Below are 17,097 nucleotides of genomic sequence, written 5' to 3' on the forward strand. Positions count from 1 at the left end.
GCTGCTTTGCCTGAAGCCGGTAAGGGAGCAGTAAGCAGTTGCTGCAGGGCAGAAACCTCTTTGCTTGGCACAATTGAATATAACTCTGTCTGGGCCCTGTGTATAAATGAGTTGTTGCTTAGCTTGGTGTTCCTGGATACGGGACCTATTGTGTACTGGTGGTCTGATGGTTGCCTGGAGGACCTCGGCAATAAAGCAAATAAGTTCTTTTTTTAAACAGTGGCATTTGAGGTTTGACATCTCTAATATGCAATTGTGTTATGCCAACTTTCCAGAAATACTGGTCTTCCATTGTACTGGCCATACTTGAAATACTTTTGACTGAGGAAGCCGTCTTCTGTCTGCGTCTGGTCAGCATTTCCACGTCCCCGTATCGCTTGCCACACTGATCTCAAAAGGGCTTTTCTTGCCTCAACGTTGCTGTCGGGCTGCTAGAAAGTGTGTCAGCCTTCAGAGCAGGCTGCGTTACCTGTGCCGTGTAAAGCGTGCGTGTGGGAGACACTGGCTTCCCTCCCAGCAGCGTTCGGGTTGCAGCGGCTATAAATAAATGGTTGCGTCAGACTTGTCTGGCGCTGCACGTTGCAGGGCTCGGTCACAGAGTCTGCTTCGTAATTGCAGTTCTGATTTCCGTTGCTGCTCCCAAATTAACTGGGAGGGGTTTAGAGGCAGTCGGAGAGAGTTAAAAGGGAAAATGCCACTTGTTTACAGTAAGTGAATCATATAATGGATGTGTTCAGTGACAGCTATATCCAAACCAGCATGGATAGGGGGCACCTTAGGCAGGCAGATCAAGCTGCTTTTTATTAGTGCAATTATACATTTTCTTTCCGAGGAAATGTTTTGATGAGCTGACAGTTTTATTACTTTGCTTCGTTTTTCAAATTAAAGAAGGAAGTGTCTTTCAGATGAAGCAAGCTAGCTGGGAGATTACTTTTTTCTCTTAGAAGCTTTTCTTTAGAATTACTACAACAGCTACTTTTGGTCTGAAGTTCTTTTTTTAAGCTCTGCTAGCAACAATCCAGAGACTTAGAAACTGTTTTTGAGATCTAGAGCAAGTAGAGCAGAGTGCTGCGATTGCTGAGTGTTAACTGGACACCTGTCAAGGGGCTTGAAGACTTGGTTTCTGAAAACCAGATCCCTCTAAGGTATGCCGTGCTTACCCTGGTAATCCTTCAACCCTACCGGGGAATGTGGAGGTGTACTTTGATTTACAGTCTATAAACCACAAAGGAGAAGGAAAGAGAATTTGAATTTGTTATTTAAATAATAAAGAAAAAGTTTTTCCTTGCATGGCCTTATTAAGGGAAAAGAAAGAAGTCTCAAGAAGAAAAAGTGGCTGTGTTCTATGAAAAAAAGAAAGAAGGAAGTAGAGTGGATGGGTGGGGGAGCAATAACATAACACTTCTTTATGGATTGTCTCCAATACTTTCTGGTAGCGTACCGTCACTAGAATTTGCTTTTTATCAAATCTGCACTTTGAAGGTGGGTTCAGAGGGGAACAGATGTATTTTGTTTCTCTGGTATGCAGCCAGAGTATTCCTTGTCACCCTGCCAAGGTACCCCCCCAAATAACTGCGTTCCCTAGCCTCTGCAGAGATTATAATTTGTACAAACTTTTGGTGGCTGTTTCTCTTATATTTTATGAGTATGGGGCTTGTTGTGTCATGTGTCCTAACTGCTCTGCTGCGTGCCCTGTGCTTCAGACTCAGCCAGACCTTGGTGAAGGATGTGGCCATCCTTGCTCGAGAGATTCACGATGTTGCTGGAGATGGGGACTCACAGAGTTCATCGGGGACGGCACCGAGCACTTCTCTCAGCTCTGTGCCCAACACTCCTGCTTCTACCATATCAGCGAGAGAAGAGGTAAGATCCTGAATGACAGAAGTCTCCGCCTCTGAATGCGAGCGAGTGTGCAGGGTACAGTTGCAGTGGAAGACCAGGGCAGCATCCCCACTTGCTGCAGCATTAAAAGAAACCTTACTCCTTGCCCCCCTTAAAAACACCAGCAGAAAGACTGACTGAAGTCTCTTTAGGGTGCTCTTTATTTTGCCTTCCCCTGTGCCACAGCTAGTCTTGCAAGAGATGGGAGCAGGCTGCATGGATCAAGAGCTATATTGGATCTGGGCAGGTTTGGCTTTTGTTGGGGGCTCCTTACTGTGCCTCCAGGAAGCAGGAGGGGCCCTAGTGTCAAAATGTTAGATTCCTCATATTATTTCCTAAAGAAGATAACTTCCCTGAAGTTGCTTTTGAGGAACAGGATGGGGGCGGGCATGCTGTGCTGTGCTGCTGTACCAGGGAGCCAGATGCTGTACCAGGAGCCAGAGCCTCCCTCCTTGTTTCAGACAAGGCCCTGATGATGTGCTCTGGCTGTACGCTCTGTATCAGCTATGTGTTTTGTACCTCTGCTGTGTCCTTTCTGCCAGGGCTGTTGAAATGCTGTGTAGATGTTACTTGAATCTGTTCCCCCTATCTGTGTTGGTGGGCGAGGGCCAGGACTCTGCTCTCCAGCCAACAAGGTGGACAAGGAGGAAGGCAGGTAGCTTGAGAAGAGCTGTCCTTCAGCTCTTCAGTGAAGCTGTGGCATCCTCCTGAACTGTGTAACATGGTTTGTCTGCTGTGGAATGGGGATGAGAGAGGTGATCTCTTAATTTGGCTCAGCAGTGCCACAGTGCAGGGACTCAGCTCAGCTCAAACTTGGCTGCAAGGTCACCAGGAGGCTCCAGCTGCTAAGGCAAAATTGCCTTTGGTGCTGTTTAAATCCAAATTCTCTCCTGTCTGCCACCCGCTGCGGGCTTAAAAAAAAATACATGCCATGCTTTATCTGCTGTTTAGGTGGGCTTCTTTGCCCTCTGTTGTCTTTGACTGTTGTGAGGATTGCAGGCCTGTCCTAAGCAGGATTCGAAGCTGAGGACCAAACCTGTTACTCTGCCAAGAGAGTACTTGGAGGCCCTGTGACCCTGCTGTGTTCATCACTGAAGGTGCAAAGCAGAAGTTTAGGGAGTTATCCAGAAGATCAGGCGAGTGTGGCTGTGCTTGTGTTAAACTGAGGTTAACTGCAGCCTGCTCAGGGAGGGTTTTTTTCCCCTGAGGCTGTTAGGAGCCACAGTGCACAAATGTTTCGCAATAACTTCAGGCTCTGAGATAAAGTGTTTTACTGCTTTGTTTCCATGCAAGTGCCACACCTGCAAAACTGCCTTTTGTATTTTTCTTTTTGAGCAGTTAAGGTGACAAATCTACCTTATTTCTCACTTGCAAATGAAACGTTCTCTGTGGGTTGGCAGCGAACAGTACTCAGCACTGCTTCCCTCCAGAAAAATCAGCATACCTATTTTTTTTGTCAGGTGTCACTGAAGCGTACGGCCATAAGTCAGCTCATACAGAGGGATGTCCTCTGCTGCTAGAGGAAGAACACCTGCAAAACAGTGTTTTACTCTGTGCGAAATGATGGGCTCCCAAAGCATGTGGTTGTGATGCTGAATGGCAGGATTTCAAAGCCAGGATTGCTCGGACCCAGGCGAATTGAAGGTTTCTCTGTGACATGGCTTTGCAGCGGTGCTGTGCGCTGCGTGGGACGAGGAGGCAGCCCCCTTGCAGTAGTCAGGAGAGCGAACATAGGGCTGTGTCGCGCTGTAGGTAATGCTCCCAGCAGTACCCGCTGCTGGAGCAGATTTTAAGATCTTACAGTGGTGTAAAGGAAGAAGCACTGGTAGGAGCCTGCGAAGATGGATCCAGAGCCATAATCTTTGGTGTGTTCAGACAGTGTTGGCTGAAACCACCATAAAGGCTTTTAATTAGTCTCCTCCAAACAGGGTTGGACAGCACTGTGATTTCAGCAGGACCAGTGGCTGGGAGGCCATTTGAGTTACACCCAAAATGCCACCGTGCATCAGTGAAGCTGCTTGCTGTATGTTAACGATGGCCAGGAACAGGTTAAATCAGCAGGACTTTCTACTGGCAGTGCTGGGATGTAGAGTCGAATCCTGAACAGCTTGGGATCCTGAACTGTGCATCTTGGGGGTCATGTTATGAATAGGAGCAGTGTAAACTGATGTGGGTTTAATAAACACACATCCCGTCTTTGGAACTAGAGTCGAATCAGCGGGCACGCTTCCCTCAGTCTGGGTGCTGCTGAATCTCTGCTAAAATAATTATTTTGGCTTAATGCAGGGAAGTTGCTAGGAAATCTCTGAAGATCAGTGTGTGTGATGCTAAACACTGTGAATTTTGTGAGTATTTATTAAACAACTTTATATTAAATATTCTAGGAAAGGACATAGAGATGAGAAATAGCTATTTTAGTTAAATAGTAATGTATTGAAGCATCTCATAAAAGGAAATATATGAATAAGAAATGTTTTCTGTGTGTGACTGTCTTATACTGCTCTGGCTCCTGCAGTGTTGTATGCCATTCTGCTAGCTCTTGATTTTCTACTACTAAATATTTATATCTATTCTAATAAAGTGGGGGAAAATGCAGGGGAAGAAAAGTGCTGATGCTGGAATCACTTTTGAGGGTTTAATGCCATACTAGAAGCATCACTTTGCGGCACAGCATTTCTCGGCATCAAATGAATTGCTTTTTAAATTACTTTTATTACGAAGCTTGGTTAAAGATTAAAATAATGAGTGTTCTCTTAAAAGCTAAAATGCAGCCTTAGATTTAAACCTTATTCTTCATGGTCTGTCCTTTCAGGTCCAGTGTTGGCTTGGATGTTTGCCAGGGAGGTTTTCAGTTTCCCCAGTTCATGTTTGGGATGTTTTTGTTTGTTTTTGTAGTCTCAGCTGTATAGTTTATAATAACCTAGATTCTTGGCATAGCTGAGTACTGCTACAAATTAAGCAAAAAGTCACAAACAAAACAGAAAAGGGGTCCAGCAGGGGTGAAACCTATGTGATTCCTGTTTACCAAAGCCATGGTTTCTTTGGGATGCCTTGGGTTGTGGGTTTGTAGGTTTTACAGGACCCAGCTTTCTGCAGAGCCGAGCAGTCAAATTAAAGGCTCAGCTGCTGCAAGCGGAGTCAAGTGGGTCATCACAAATCACTGGGCACTTCTGCAAATTTTAGCCCCGCACAAAATTCTTTTGGTTGGTACTTTTTAAAGTTGTTAATGATATAGCAAAAACTCAAGATCCCAATTATGTTCATTAAGTTGTTGTTTAACGTACTCAGTGTGAGTGGTGGTATGATGAGAGGAAATGCTTACAGGTGTGACCGAACAGAAAGCATGAGAACAGACCAGGTCACATATGAAAACCTCCTGGTGATTTGGGAGCAGGTGCTGCCCTTAGGGTGTTTTCAACTGGTTGTGCTGAGAACTGCTGGACTGTAGGAATATCTCCTTCCCTTCTGACACTATTTCACTGCTGCAAGCAGCCTAATTGACTGTTTCTGCGCTTCAGGAAAGGATGCTTAAAAAAAGAGAAGCTTATTAGCTAAACATTTTGGCTGTTGTGCCCCTCTACCATATCTCGTACCTTCTGCCTTTGTATAACCCAAGTGCTATTGCGTAGGGTGTAGGAAGCCTGGACCTTGGATGGCACACGGTTTCCTCGCGAGAGCTGTGTGCTTTGCCAACCAAAGAGCCTCCTGGGCTGTATGATTAGCCCGTTCTCTGTGCTCGGAGGGCTGCTGGATTTCACTCAGCACAGTCTGTTTTGAAGTAACTGGGGAGCTGCCTGAGACCACCTCTGCAGAACTGGTTGGTGACCAGGACCTCCGTGGGCTTCAGTGCATGCGGGGGGTGGGCATCGAGTGCTGGTCCTCAGGAGTGCGCTTTTGGGAATGTCAGACCAAAATAACGCCAAACCACGTGTTCTCTTGATACTTGCTGTCACAGTCATTCACTAGCATTGACCTCTTTGTTTCTGTTTTAACACAGATTGCTCGTAGATCTTTTCGGCTGGCATATCCATCTCAGGTGCACTTTCCATCCCATTATTTTTGTATCTCTGTCTTGTCACTGTTATTTTCCTCCCCTTCTTTTAGAGTTTTTATCAGTCAAACAGGAGTAGGTGTCTTGCCTTTTCTGTTCTTCCTGTTAATTATTTGCATTGTCAGTGGTTTTGTATTGCTTTTTCATCTCTTCCATGTGTTACTGAATGGTTACTGATTAATTTTAGTGTGGCTTTAATGTTTCATTGATATATTAAAACATAAGATGTGGGAAAACAGGGCCTTTTTGAGTTTTAGCCTAAATTCAAAAAAGGCAAAGATATACTTTTCAACTACATGTTGAAGTCTCAAAATTACCAAGTGGAATGGCCCCACTGAGTTTTGCAGGATGACTCCAGTGGGTAGATGCTTTCAGGATTGGGGTCTAGTAATTTGCTTAGGAACCCATACCTGTCTGAACAAGTCTTAAACGAATCAGTGTTCCTCTGGGACTTGCCTGAAAATCTGCAATACCTGCAGTGAGTGCCTGTGTGCCTCCTTCCCTACTAATTTTTAATGACTCATTACTCATTATTTCCAAGTTGGTGCAGCACATTCCAGAAGCAAGTCTGAACTACCAGAAAGTGCCTCCGGGATCAGTGGAACTGAAGGATTTTGACCAAAATATGAATGATAATAGAGAAGAGGATCCCTCAAGAAAAACAAGGACAAGAAACCGTGAGGAGGCAGGCCACCTTTTTCTTTGCTTCATATATGACATTGCTTTAAGCTGCAGTATGTATACCTGCTCTTTCTAAGCTGCCAAAAGAGGCTACTCAAAAAAAAAAAAAAGGCGCTTCTCAGGAGCCCTGACTTGTAGGTATAGAAACTGTGTTTAAAAAAGAAAAAAAAAAAAAAAAGGAGGAACAGAATCATCCTTCTTGCCAATACTGACTGGAAATTTCCTCTCTTGTGTAGAACTCCATTAAAACCAGAGGCTTGGTCACTTGCTGTTTGAGAGGAGGCATTCAGTGTCAGAGCCCGCTTAGGCTATTTCAGTGCTCCTTTAAAGAAAAAAGCAAAAAAATCACGACTTTGAAATCTGCAGCACAAATAGTTTAATGGCAAGAAATCATGGCATGAAAACAGTTGTTCCTAATCGATAAAGGCACATTATTTTTCTGCAATGGGTATGCTGGTCAGAGCTCCCCATACAGCAGCAGTGGCAGGATCTGCACCTTATGAGGAGTTTCTGCAGCTGGGCTCGAGTGCCGTGGCACAGCTGGCTTGCTGTGCAGGCAGCAAGCCACTTGCTCTGCGTTGTTCCCTCCAACATTCACAACGTGATGCGATTCTTCTGGAGCTAGAGAGCAGGGTAGCCTGGAAATCACTGGCATGATGCTAAAGGGTGAGGAAGCCTGGCCTGAAGCTTGAGGCTGGGAATGACGTTGGAGCGAGGGCTGTAATGGGGTGATGGTGACAGAGAGCGGAGGAGCAGGCTGCTGATGCAACACTCTGCTGTTGCTTCTGCCTGCTGGCTCTGGTTGAGAAGGAAGAGCTGGGGCAGAGGCTCCGGGGAGGCAGAGCAGGCAGGAGGGGAGAGCTGGGCTGCAGCACAGTCACTCTGCTGCTCTGGAGAGGGAGTGTGACACAAACAGGCTGACGGAGGGGACCTTGGGCTGAGCCACCCAGCGTACTGATCCTGTCCTGTGACTGACTCGAAGCAATCCCTCACTCCCCTGTAGAGACATGCCAAAGCTGAATAAAAGATGCAGGTTGAGTGTGCCCCCAGCTGATTTGGGCTTTCCTGGCAGAAGCCTGGGGGTCGTTTTGCACCATGGGACCCGAATATTTGGGGTTTGGTATTTTTTTGTTGTTATTGTTTTTAATAAAGCAGAATGTAACATGGTGGGATTACATGGCTGCGAAGGTGGCTTGGACTCATATAAATCACATTAGATGGTTTCAGTGAGACTGATTGAGGGACTTTTTCCATTGTGATTTGGCTTTTTACGTTTTTGCAGGGAGGAAAGATGCCTGTGAGGCTTGAAAAGTCTTAAGCTTTTTCTTTCAGAAATGCTTAAATAGTTATCTTACTGTAGACAACTCTGTCTCTTTGTACACTTCTGAAGAAAAAAAAATCCAAACAAGTTAGTATTAATCTTTTTGCCAAAGTGCTGCAACAAAGCTCCATGTCGTCTTAATCTCCCTTGAACTTCAAATACCATCCCCAAAGATAAAGATGTTTCAGTGGAGATCATTTACTGTAAAAATTTCTAGTTTTGTAATATGCCACTTTTGCTAAAAGTTCTCTGACCTGCCCTTATATTTTAGGTAATCTTTGACAATCTGATGTTGAACCCAGTGTCCCAGTTATCACATACGATCCGTGAAAATACAGAAAATCTAGCAGAGAAAATGAAGTAAGTAACTTTTTAGCCCTGGCCTGAAATGTTGACTTGCTGCTGAGTTTGTTGGCTTGCTACTTGCAGAAGATAATGCATTGTTGTCTTGGAAAGTCTTGTTACCAAGACGCAGGGAATCTAGATGTAGGAAACTACGTGTGTAGTGAACAAGAGGTAACATGATTATTTGCCACCTCTTTTCCTCTTATGTTTGGCCTTTGGAATTTTAATGCTGGATTTGTAATGCCTGTTGATGCCTTAATTTTGAAATGTTGCCTGTGCAAGGAGTTAGCAGAAAATGTATTCCTGTTGGTGGATTGCCTCCTCTTCCCTGTCCCAAGGCTCTTAGAAAGCTTGCAGGTCACCAAGGCTTGTGAAAGCTCTTCAAAGCGTATTGTTGCTCTAGGAGACATCAGTTAGGGAAGGACTTTGGATTGTTCCTGTATCAGCTGAAAGGTGCTTTGTCTGATCGCTAATCCACTAATCTCCTTTGTTGCCACATCTTGTGATAATTAAGTCTTTTAAACAAGCAGCTTTTGGATGGCAATTTTAAGACCCACTCAACTTTTTGTGCTACAGGATTCTGTTTCAAAACTCAGAAAGGACCTGGGAGGAGATGGAGGCCAAAATTAATTCAGAAAACGAAGTGCCAATTCTGAAGACATCAAACAAGGTAAGACCATGCGAACAAGTGAACACATTGCAGGCTTGCATCCATGAAAGCTTTGTAAGAAACCAAAATAACAAGATCCAGCCCTTCTCACATCTATTTCTGAAATTTCTAGTCCGTTTATGTGTGTTGAGCTGCTGGGTTTTGTTGCTGTTTAAAGTGTGACAAAGTGAGCTCCTGCAGCTGTTGTGTTTCACCAAACTCTTTCCCTCTCTCTTTGTGATTCATCTTCAAAAACCCAGTCCCTTAACAGATGTTCAAGTTCAGGGTCATTAGACCCCTACTAACATCTACTAAAGCATCATCTACCATGTGGTTCCCACGGCTTCAGTTGTAGACAGGTGTTTCTCATAAATGTTTGTTTTCTTCGCCTGTAACAGTTGGATAACAGGGCAATAAAAAGGCTTCAGCCCTAGGGTGGTGTTCATGCTCTCATGACCTCTTATTGTCATTTATGGAGACTCTCAGTAGGGATTTAAGTACAGTAATGGACCTAGAAAATATGGTTAATGCTAAGTTAACATGTGACTGCAGGACCTGTGTAGCTGTGATCATAGAATCATAGAACAGTTTGAGTTGGAAAGGACTTCTAAAGGTCATCTAGTCCAACCCCCCTGCAATGAGCAGGGACAACTTCAACTAGATCAGGTTGCTCAGAGCCCCCTCCAACCTGACCTTGAATGGTTCCAGGGATGAGGCATCTACCACCTCTGTGGGTAACCTGTGCCAGTGTTTCACCACCCTCATCGTAAAAAAAATTTCTTCCCTATATCTAGTTTAAATCTTCCCTCTTTTAGTTTAAAGCCAGTGCCCCTTGTCCTATCGCAACAGGCCCTGCTACTAAAAAGTCTGTGCCCATCTTTCTTATAAGCCCCCTGTAAGTATTGAAAGGCCACAATAAAATCTCTCCGGAGCCTTCTCTTCTCCAGGCTGAAACCCCAACTCTCTCAGCCTGTCCTCATAGGAGAGGTGTTAACAGCCCTCTGATCATTTTTGTGGATACTAGCTTTGTCTTTTCTGTTAAATAAGCAAGGTTGGAACTGACTTTGAATCTTCTTGATCAGGTAAGGCAGAAGGAGCAAGACTAGCTTTCTGTGACAGTTGAGTACTTTGTTGCTTAATTTTAATTTTCCATTCTGTTGCTTTTGTTTCTAGGAAATCAGTTCTATCCTGAAGGAGCTCAGGAGAGTTCAAAAACAGCTTGAAGGTTGGTCATGTAAAATGTTCTTTTTGACTCTCAAATGTCAGTCAGTTGCACAAAATAAAATAATATATCTTGATTTGCCAGCGGAAGCTGGGAAAGGATGCAGAAGTTTAGTTTATTAGCATAGTGCTCTCTGACAAGTGCATATGGAATGAACAGTAGATTTATCTTGTGCTGCCAATTTTTGAGAAAATTGTTGACTTTTGCAATGTGGAAGTTGTTGCTGTGGAAATGCTTTGTTTGTGGTAATTAGCATATTCCCATAAGATGAACTGGCAAAGGTTTGTTGTGCTGAAATAATGTTTAGCAGCTCTTTTTAGCCAATAAACTGTGCTATGCTTTTTGGGCTTGAATGTTGCACATAGAGCTTTGTGCAACAGAAGAGGCAAGGCAAGCTCTTGTATCATCTAGAAACTTAATCTCAGTTAACCATGATTGGTTAATTCCAATTTAACCGGAAAGTTGAATGTCCTCATAGCTTCAGTTTGGGAGAGGTTTTGCTAATGGAAGCTGCTTAGGCCTGAAGGTATTAATGGAGAAAATATCGTGACTAAAATGTACATGAGTACTGCCTGCTGCGTTCAAAATGAAGGCAGCAACCTTCTGTTAGGAAACTCTGCTGCTAATACATTTGTGTGTGTCTCACTTTTTTTTTTTTTTCTCCCCTCCCCCCCCATCAGTCATAAATGCTATCGTTGACCCTACTGGAAACTTGGATGTAGTTGCCAGTAACAAATCATCTTCTGCTGCTAAACAATCTACAGCAAATAAAGTCAGGACTGCTAACACTTCTGGGTCCACGCTGGAGACTTTGTCCCCAGCACAGATGAGAAGCTACACGCAGAAATCGAACTGTGGGTCTTCTAGCTTACAAGATTCAAGTTTCATTCCGGATGGGGAGAAATATGTGATCTGATACAATATTTTGTATTGCTATCATATTGTAATCTACTGTCGCATTAGTGTTGTGTATGAGTGGTTTGTGGACAGTTTGTGTGGAGCAGTTGTTTAGATTGCTAACACGTTGCACAAAAAAAAAATAATCAAAAATCTATGCTGTGAGGGTGAATGGAAAGTCTGTGTATGCCTTTTAAACAAGACTAGCACTGTGGAGCAGCACATATTCAGCATAGAGGCGAACTGATTTTTAGAAAATTACTCACTTATTCTTCCAGTGTGCCATAAGAAAACAGGCTTTGCATACGCTCCATTCAGTACTGCCGAAGCTAAAGTGTTCTTGCATTGGCCTGTTTATAATGATTCAGTTGTAATGAGGCGCAATTTAAAAACACTTTTTCTGGTACTATATTTGTTTTGGTTTTATTTGTTTGATTTATTTTTTTTTTTTAAGTCTACAAGTGAAGCATTACAACTCTGTTGGAATCAACATGCAAATCCAACAGAATGATCGTGCAATATCAGGGGTTTCTAGCAGAAACTCTTAGTACAGTTGTGTAAAAAGTCCTTTTCAGCAGTCTTAAAAAGGCAACTACACTGAAAGTTGTGCATCCTTTTTTCAGTCCAAAACCCAAAACAAGACAGAATAAACCCTTTGGTTTTCTCTTCGGAAAGTGTAAAAGTTAATAATGGTATGAATGTAAAGACTACTAATACAGTTACTATTTTTGATGATGTTTCAGGCCTAAAGTTGGGGTAGGTACAAAAAGACAGATTTTACAGTTTAGCTTGCCAAATTTTCATGATTTCGGTACAAATGCTGTCTTTAAGCTGCTTTTTTTTTGTGTGTTTGTTTTTTTAAATTTACAGTCTTTATACAATGAGCTACAAATGCTCTTGGCTGGGCCAAAGACTAAGATGTTTGTGATCAGCTAATTGTAAGAAAAACATCTGTTCCAATGGCTCATATAATAAACTTAATTGCACAGTTGCTGTGAACTAGCGTTCACCTGACAGCACTGAAAAAATAATGGCTTAAATGTAGCTCCACCTTTACGGCTAATTCTGTTATGAATTTTTTTCAATGCAAAAGTGCTTGAAGACCACCATTCTGTGGTATTCTTCAGAAACTATTCAGCAGTATAAAGCACTTGGTATATTTGAGGTTTTTGTCTGGATTTTATTCTTGGTCTGTTATGGTCCTAGAAGCGCTAAGGACTATGTGCAGCTGCACTGAACAATTTCTTGTTTAAAAAACGTTGTTTTTTGTATTCTGTCTTTCAGTTAAAATGCAAAACACTAAGCAATTCTTGTTGCTTTAAGAGCAAAAGTTTTGGTTTTGAGGGGACCTCTTCCAGATGTGTTTGCTCCGAGTTTTTTCTGTCTTGTAATGATTCCTTTTTCATTCTTCCTGGTCAACGAACAATAATGAGGTAAAGAAATTCTTTTGTAGCTGTGGGGGATACATTTACTGGGAAGGGTGAGCAGATGAGTTCCACTTTGCCCTCATACAGTGTGTAGTTTAACCAGTGAAAGTGGTTTCCCAAGCTTGACTGCTTCTTGTGTGCTGACTTTATATTTTGGGGTGGGTGGTGGATTCCTTAGTTAGCTTCAGTAGTTACCTGAGCTTTTCTGCTAGAACGTTGTAACAGTGGGAACCTGTTAAAATAATTTAAATAAGTAGGGATGCTCACAAAGTGTTTAGTCTTACTAGCAAAGACCGTGATTGCTTTCCTGGTGAAGCCAGTGGGAGCTTTGTAGCAATTTCAGCAGAAAAAGGATCGGTCCCAAAATGGGAGTGTGCCAACAGGCTGTTAGTTTCTTTTGAGTGTGCAAGATGCTGGCTGGTAAACAATAGGTGCAAATATCCTTCCAAGATTTCCAGTAGGTTATAAGACTCATCTGCTTGTGTGGAGGTGCTCTTCTGTGAAGAAGTCTGCTGAATTTCGCCTAGATGAATGCAGAATAAAAAAAGAATTTGCCCTTGATGTTCTTCTGCCTGTAATATACGCACTATCTGAATGTGTTCATTCAGTTGTTTATTCTGATCTGTCTTTTCTTGAAATACCTGACTGTGTCCTTGATGAATATCATAAGTGGTGGTATCATTCCTGACATAAAAGACACAATTTTTCAAGCCCTTCTTAGTTAGGGTTTGAACCGACCAGGTGCTACCCCAACTCACTAGGAGTTGAAGGACCTTCACAGATAAGGTGTTGATGTTAGTCTCAGTTTTGCTGTAGAGACATGTGAATTACTCAGACATCTGACTTTTATTGCTATTTGTTACCCACATTTCCACATCTTCATGGCTATGCTCTAGTGGATTTTGGTTTGCTACAATGCGTCCTTGGCGGGACTTCTGTTTACTTTCACTTGAAAATTGCTTGATTCGTCTTTCATTCATGAACACATCAGGGATGGATTTTCTTCCTTGGTTGGTCTGTTATGAACTAGAGAGAGAGCCCACAGACACCTTACATCAATTAAATCAACCCTCAAAACATGGTACCTCTTCAAGTGATTAATAAGGATGCAACAATCGGTGTCTGTTTATAATTTAGAAACGTGTGTGAAGGAGGGGGAGGATTTACAGCTTGATTTGTTCTATTTGTGACTCAGCCAAACTACAAAACGCTTCTGTGTCCAGACACAACGTTCATCCTTGGATCTTTGCATTTAAAACAGTTTTGCTGGTCAATGATGAAATGCAACATATTTTTTCTTGTATTCACTGCTCCTGAAGTACATCCCATTTGCACTTGTCTGCTCCAGAGAAGCCAAAGAGCTAGCCACCCGACTATCACTCCTTCATTGATTGTTCATTCTTACAAGCAGTACTGTATGCAACCGTGAAAACACACCCCTGTGTGACTCCAGTGTGACCGTAACAGACGTGTAGTGGTGTCGCTGCGTGACCCGGGATCGGTGCAGGAGGTACCTGTTGGCTTCCATCAGCTACGGATGGGCTTTGCATTGAGCTTGGTAGGGGGGACGCTGACCTGTGGGTCGCTCTCACGCCACATTGCTTTCATGTGTTTTGTATCTGACTAAAGAAATGTAACGGAGGGTGGGATTTTCAAAGTCTTAGGGAAAGAAGTGCTCAGGTCTTTTTGGGTTTCCACACGCTTTGGGTGCCTGAGGCTGTGAGCACCTTTCAAAATCCCAGCCCTCACCTCTTCCACTGTACTTGAAAACCATGTTCTCAGTTTGACGCTTTCAAATGTAAAAACCAATTACTCTGTTCTGATGGCGTGAATGTAAATTCCTGCGAGAATGTGTACGAGCTTTGTGAGCAAGGACCTAAATGGTGATGTCATGTTGTGGTCATGCTCCAGGAGAAAAGAACATCTGCATCATCTTTGAGTATTTTAGTAAAGGTACAACTAGTGGAATGTTTACATACAGCCTACTGAAAAAAAAAAAAAAAAGAGGAGACAAGAAAAAGATTAAAAAGTGTAAAGTATTTAAGTGTGAGATTCTACTAGTTTTTTTTTTCTTGGTTTGCAGATCACTAGCTATTTTTGAAGTTCAGTAAATGTGTATAACTTTTGCAAAGACCAGACAGAACTACCTGTTCACTTTCGATGTGCCCCGTGCTGAATTGTGCCTATTTCACTCTCTGCTGTTGTTATGCTGCTGATTCTGCGGTTCTGAACTGTTCACTGGATCATTCCATTTGCATGCAACACAAATGCAAGCTGAGCTGTCTGAGAGTAAAGCTGAAACACGTTTGTATAACTTGAATCGGTTAATGACTTTCTCTTTTCCACGCCCTCTTGAAATGCTGTGTATAATTTTGATTTGTTTCTCCTGCCCTGATTTTTTTTTTCCCCCCGCTTTTGGTTTTTTTTTTTTTGAATGGTAATTTATTTTTGTTTGGATTATAGGCAGTATCTGTACATTTTGTTTCAAGGTGATATTGTGGACGTCTTTAAAAAAATAAATTGTTATTTTATATAATTTTATCATAAAGTTGCTCTAATAAATCATTCTTTTATCATGTGACAATGCTTCTGGATTTTGTGTGTTAATTTGGGGGCGAGTATGTGTTTGGTGGACTAAATTTTTCAACCGCCTGTTTACATGGCTGTTAAGTACAGTGTAACGAAAGAATTGTCAGCAACTGAAGACTCACAGCGCAGCTGGATCCGTCCTGGTGACACCTATGGCTGGGGCAGATCCCTCTCCAATAGTACAGGAGTCCCCTGTCCCCTGCCCCCGTAGTTAACAGGATTGAAGTCCCCAAGTCCACGTCACCTGAGGGTGCTCTTACTTCTGAGTATGGTGTGGTGATACTTGATTTCATTTTTAGTACTGTTTTATTTCATTGCCATGATTAACAACAGTAGTTAAATCCAGCCTGGGTATGATCGTTCCCCAGCAGGTATGTGATTACAGAAAAACGTTATTAGACTCACTGTTTTCCTCATGGCAGCAGGGTTAGAACTAGATGATCTTTAAGGTCCCTTCTAACTTGAACCATTCTGTGATTCTGTGTGGTTTTTTACGTATGTATATATTGGAGTTTATGTGTCTGAAATTCTTCGGATTTTTTTCCCCTTCATTCCGTCCCTGTCCTCCTTCCCTCCTGCAGTTCTGTCGGACCTTTGCATCCTTCCTGGCACTTCTGAAATAACGCCAGTTCTCCTTTCCCCTCAGCACAGCCTTCAGGTGCCTGCAGCCTCCCCCCACCCCTGCTCAGTGCATGGGGGGACTTTTGGCTCTGCATCCTCTCCATCGGCACAGCTTCTATAGGAAGTAGAACGTGTGCAGCTGATAAAAGCATGGCATTGTTTGCCAGCAATGACTAAAATGCTGACAAAGGGAAAAGGAAAAAAAATTATTAGCACCTAACCAGGATCAATGGGAGACCTCCCATCCCCAGGTGACCTGTGTGATGCATGTTGAACATGAGACCTTTTATGCTTGAAGTTGCAGGGAGGGATTTTGTTTTTTGGTTTTTTTTTTAAAAAAAAAAAAAAAAAAAAAACAACTTCTGCCTCTCTTTAAAGTACTTTCTTAAGCTTAGTTTGTGTGTGCTGTGTCTGCGGAGAAGGATTTCTATGTTCTCTAAAATACAGGGCTGGGTTACACGCTAACTATATTGCCTCTCCACAGGCTCCCCCAGCAGCACGGAGCGGCGTTTGAGTTGGGATGCTATGCAAAGTGCACTTTTGAAATCAATAGTGCATCCACTTCAATAATTTTTAACAGTCTGACTGAATAAACCTAAGAGGTAGTGGAGCCGTGGCCAAAACTATTTGCAATATAATGAAAGCTGCTCTCTGGCAGAATTTAACAATGGACGGCAAAAGTAACGATCTCCTCTGCGCATCTTCCTCCTGAGCGTTCAGCTGCAATCCTGCCTGGTTCTTCAGCATCCTCATCTGCTTTGGGAAACAGAGCCTGGTTTTCCGCGTGTGTACAGAAGGGAACACCACAAAGTTGCCTTGAGCGGGGTTTGGAGGACCCTTCCTTAGAGCAAAAGTCATGGGAGAGACAGGTTCTCATTTTCTGAAGTTGTGTGAAGATCTACCGATAGCCCCTCATCTATTGGGTCCTGCCCACGCAATGGTGTGGGAGGACCATGCCTTTTTCAACAAGGGCATTTGTGGACTGTTCAAGAGCAAAACCCTGCTGGTCTCGGCTTTTTCAGGCGCGATGGGGTTGGCATAGGGCAAGTGGGGTGTTCGGTTGTGGGGTGTGTTGCTTCCCTTGGGAGAGGTACAACCGTTTGGCTAAAGCCTTCCAGGTACTGGGAGCACTTGCGCACGGGAGCACGCTTGATGCGCTTATCTCAAGAAAGTGTGTGTCCTGGTTTGAGGTAAAACAGAACCAACTTTCTGTTCAGTAATTTTATTTCTTAGCTAGGCTTCTTCTGACTCTGAAATTAACAGCATGTTGTGTCAAAAACGGTTCGTTCAGAGTGATAAGACAGTTTGTGCCAAGGAACGGTATGCAGCAAGGCTCTTGCTTATACTTATTGCTATAACAACCAAGGTCTGCTAATTTCATTATTTGCCCCGTTGGAGGGTCGGAAGAAGAGT

General features: G+C 43.1%; 1 protein-coding gene across 5 annotated transcripts in view; it reads left to right on the forward strand.

Annotated features, from left to right (window-relative positions):
- Positions 1–15,052, forward strand: part of CEP170B (centrosomal protein 170B) — a 59,395-nt gene extending 44,343 nt beyond the window's left edge. For 2 of the 5 annotated variants that reach the window (XM_063333334.1, XM_063333336.1), the window contains 7 exons: positions 1,704–1,863; positions 5,879–5,917; positions 6,474–6,617; positions 8,206–8,294; positions 8,856–8,949; positions 10,102–10,153; positions 10,831–15,052. In XM_063333334.1, coding sequence (XP_063189404.1) covers positions 1,704–1,863; positions 5,879–5,917; positions 6,474–6,617; positions 8,206–8,294; positions 8,856–8,949; positions 10,102–10,153; positions 10,831–11,066 — 814 coding nt within the window. In that variant the 3' untranslated portion in view covers positions 11,067–15,052. The remainder of the gene's footprint in view (positions 1–1,703; positions 1,864–5,878; positions 5,918–6,473; positions 6,618–8,205; positions 8,295–8,855; positions 8,950–10,101; positions 10,154–10,830) is intronic. The other 3 variants (XM_063333338.1, XM_063333335.1, XM_063333337.1) reach the window with 2 other exon arrangements.
- Positions 15,053–17,097: the final 2,045 nt, after the last annotated feature.

Source organism: Chroicocephalus ridibundus, chromosome 4 (assembly GCF_963924245.1).
Source record: "Chroicocephalus ridibundus chromosome 4, bChrRid1.1, whole genome shotgun sequence".
Classification (NCBI taxonomy): Eukaryota; Metazoa; Chordata; class Aves; order Charadriiformes; family Laridae; genus Chroicocephalus; species Chroicocephalus ridibundus.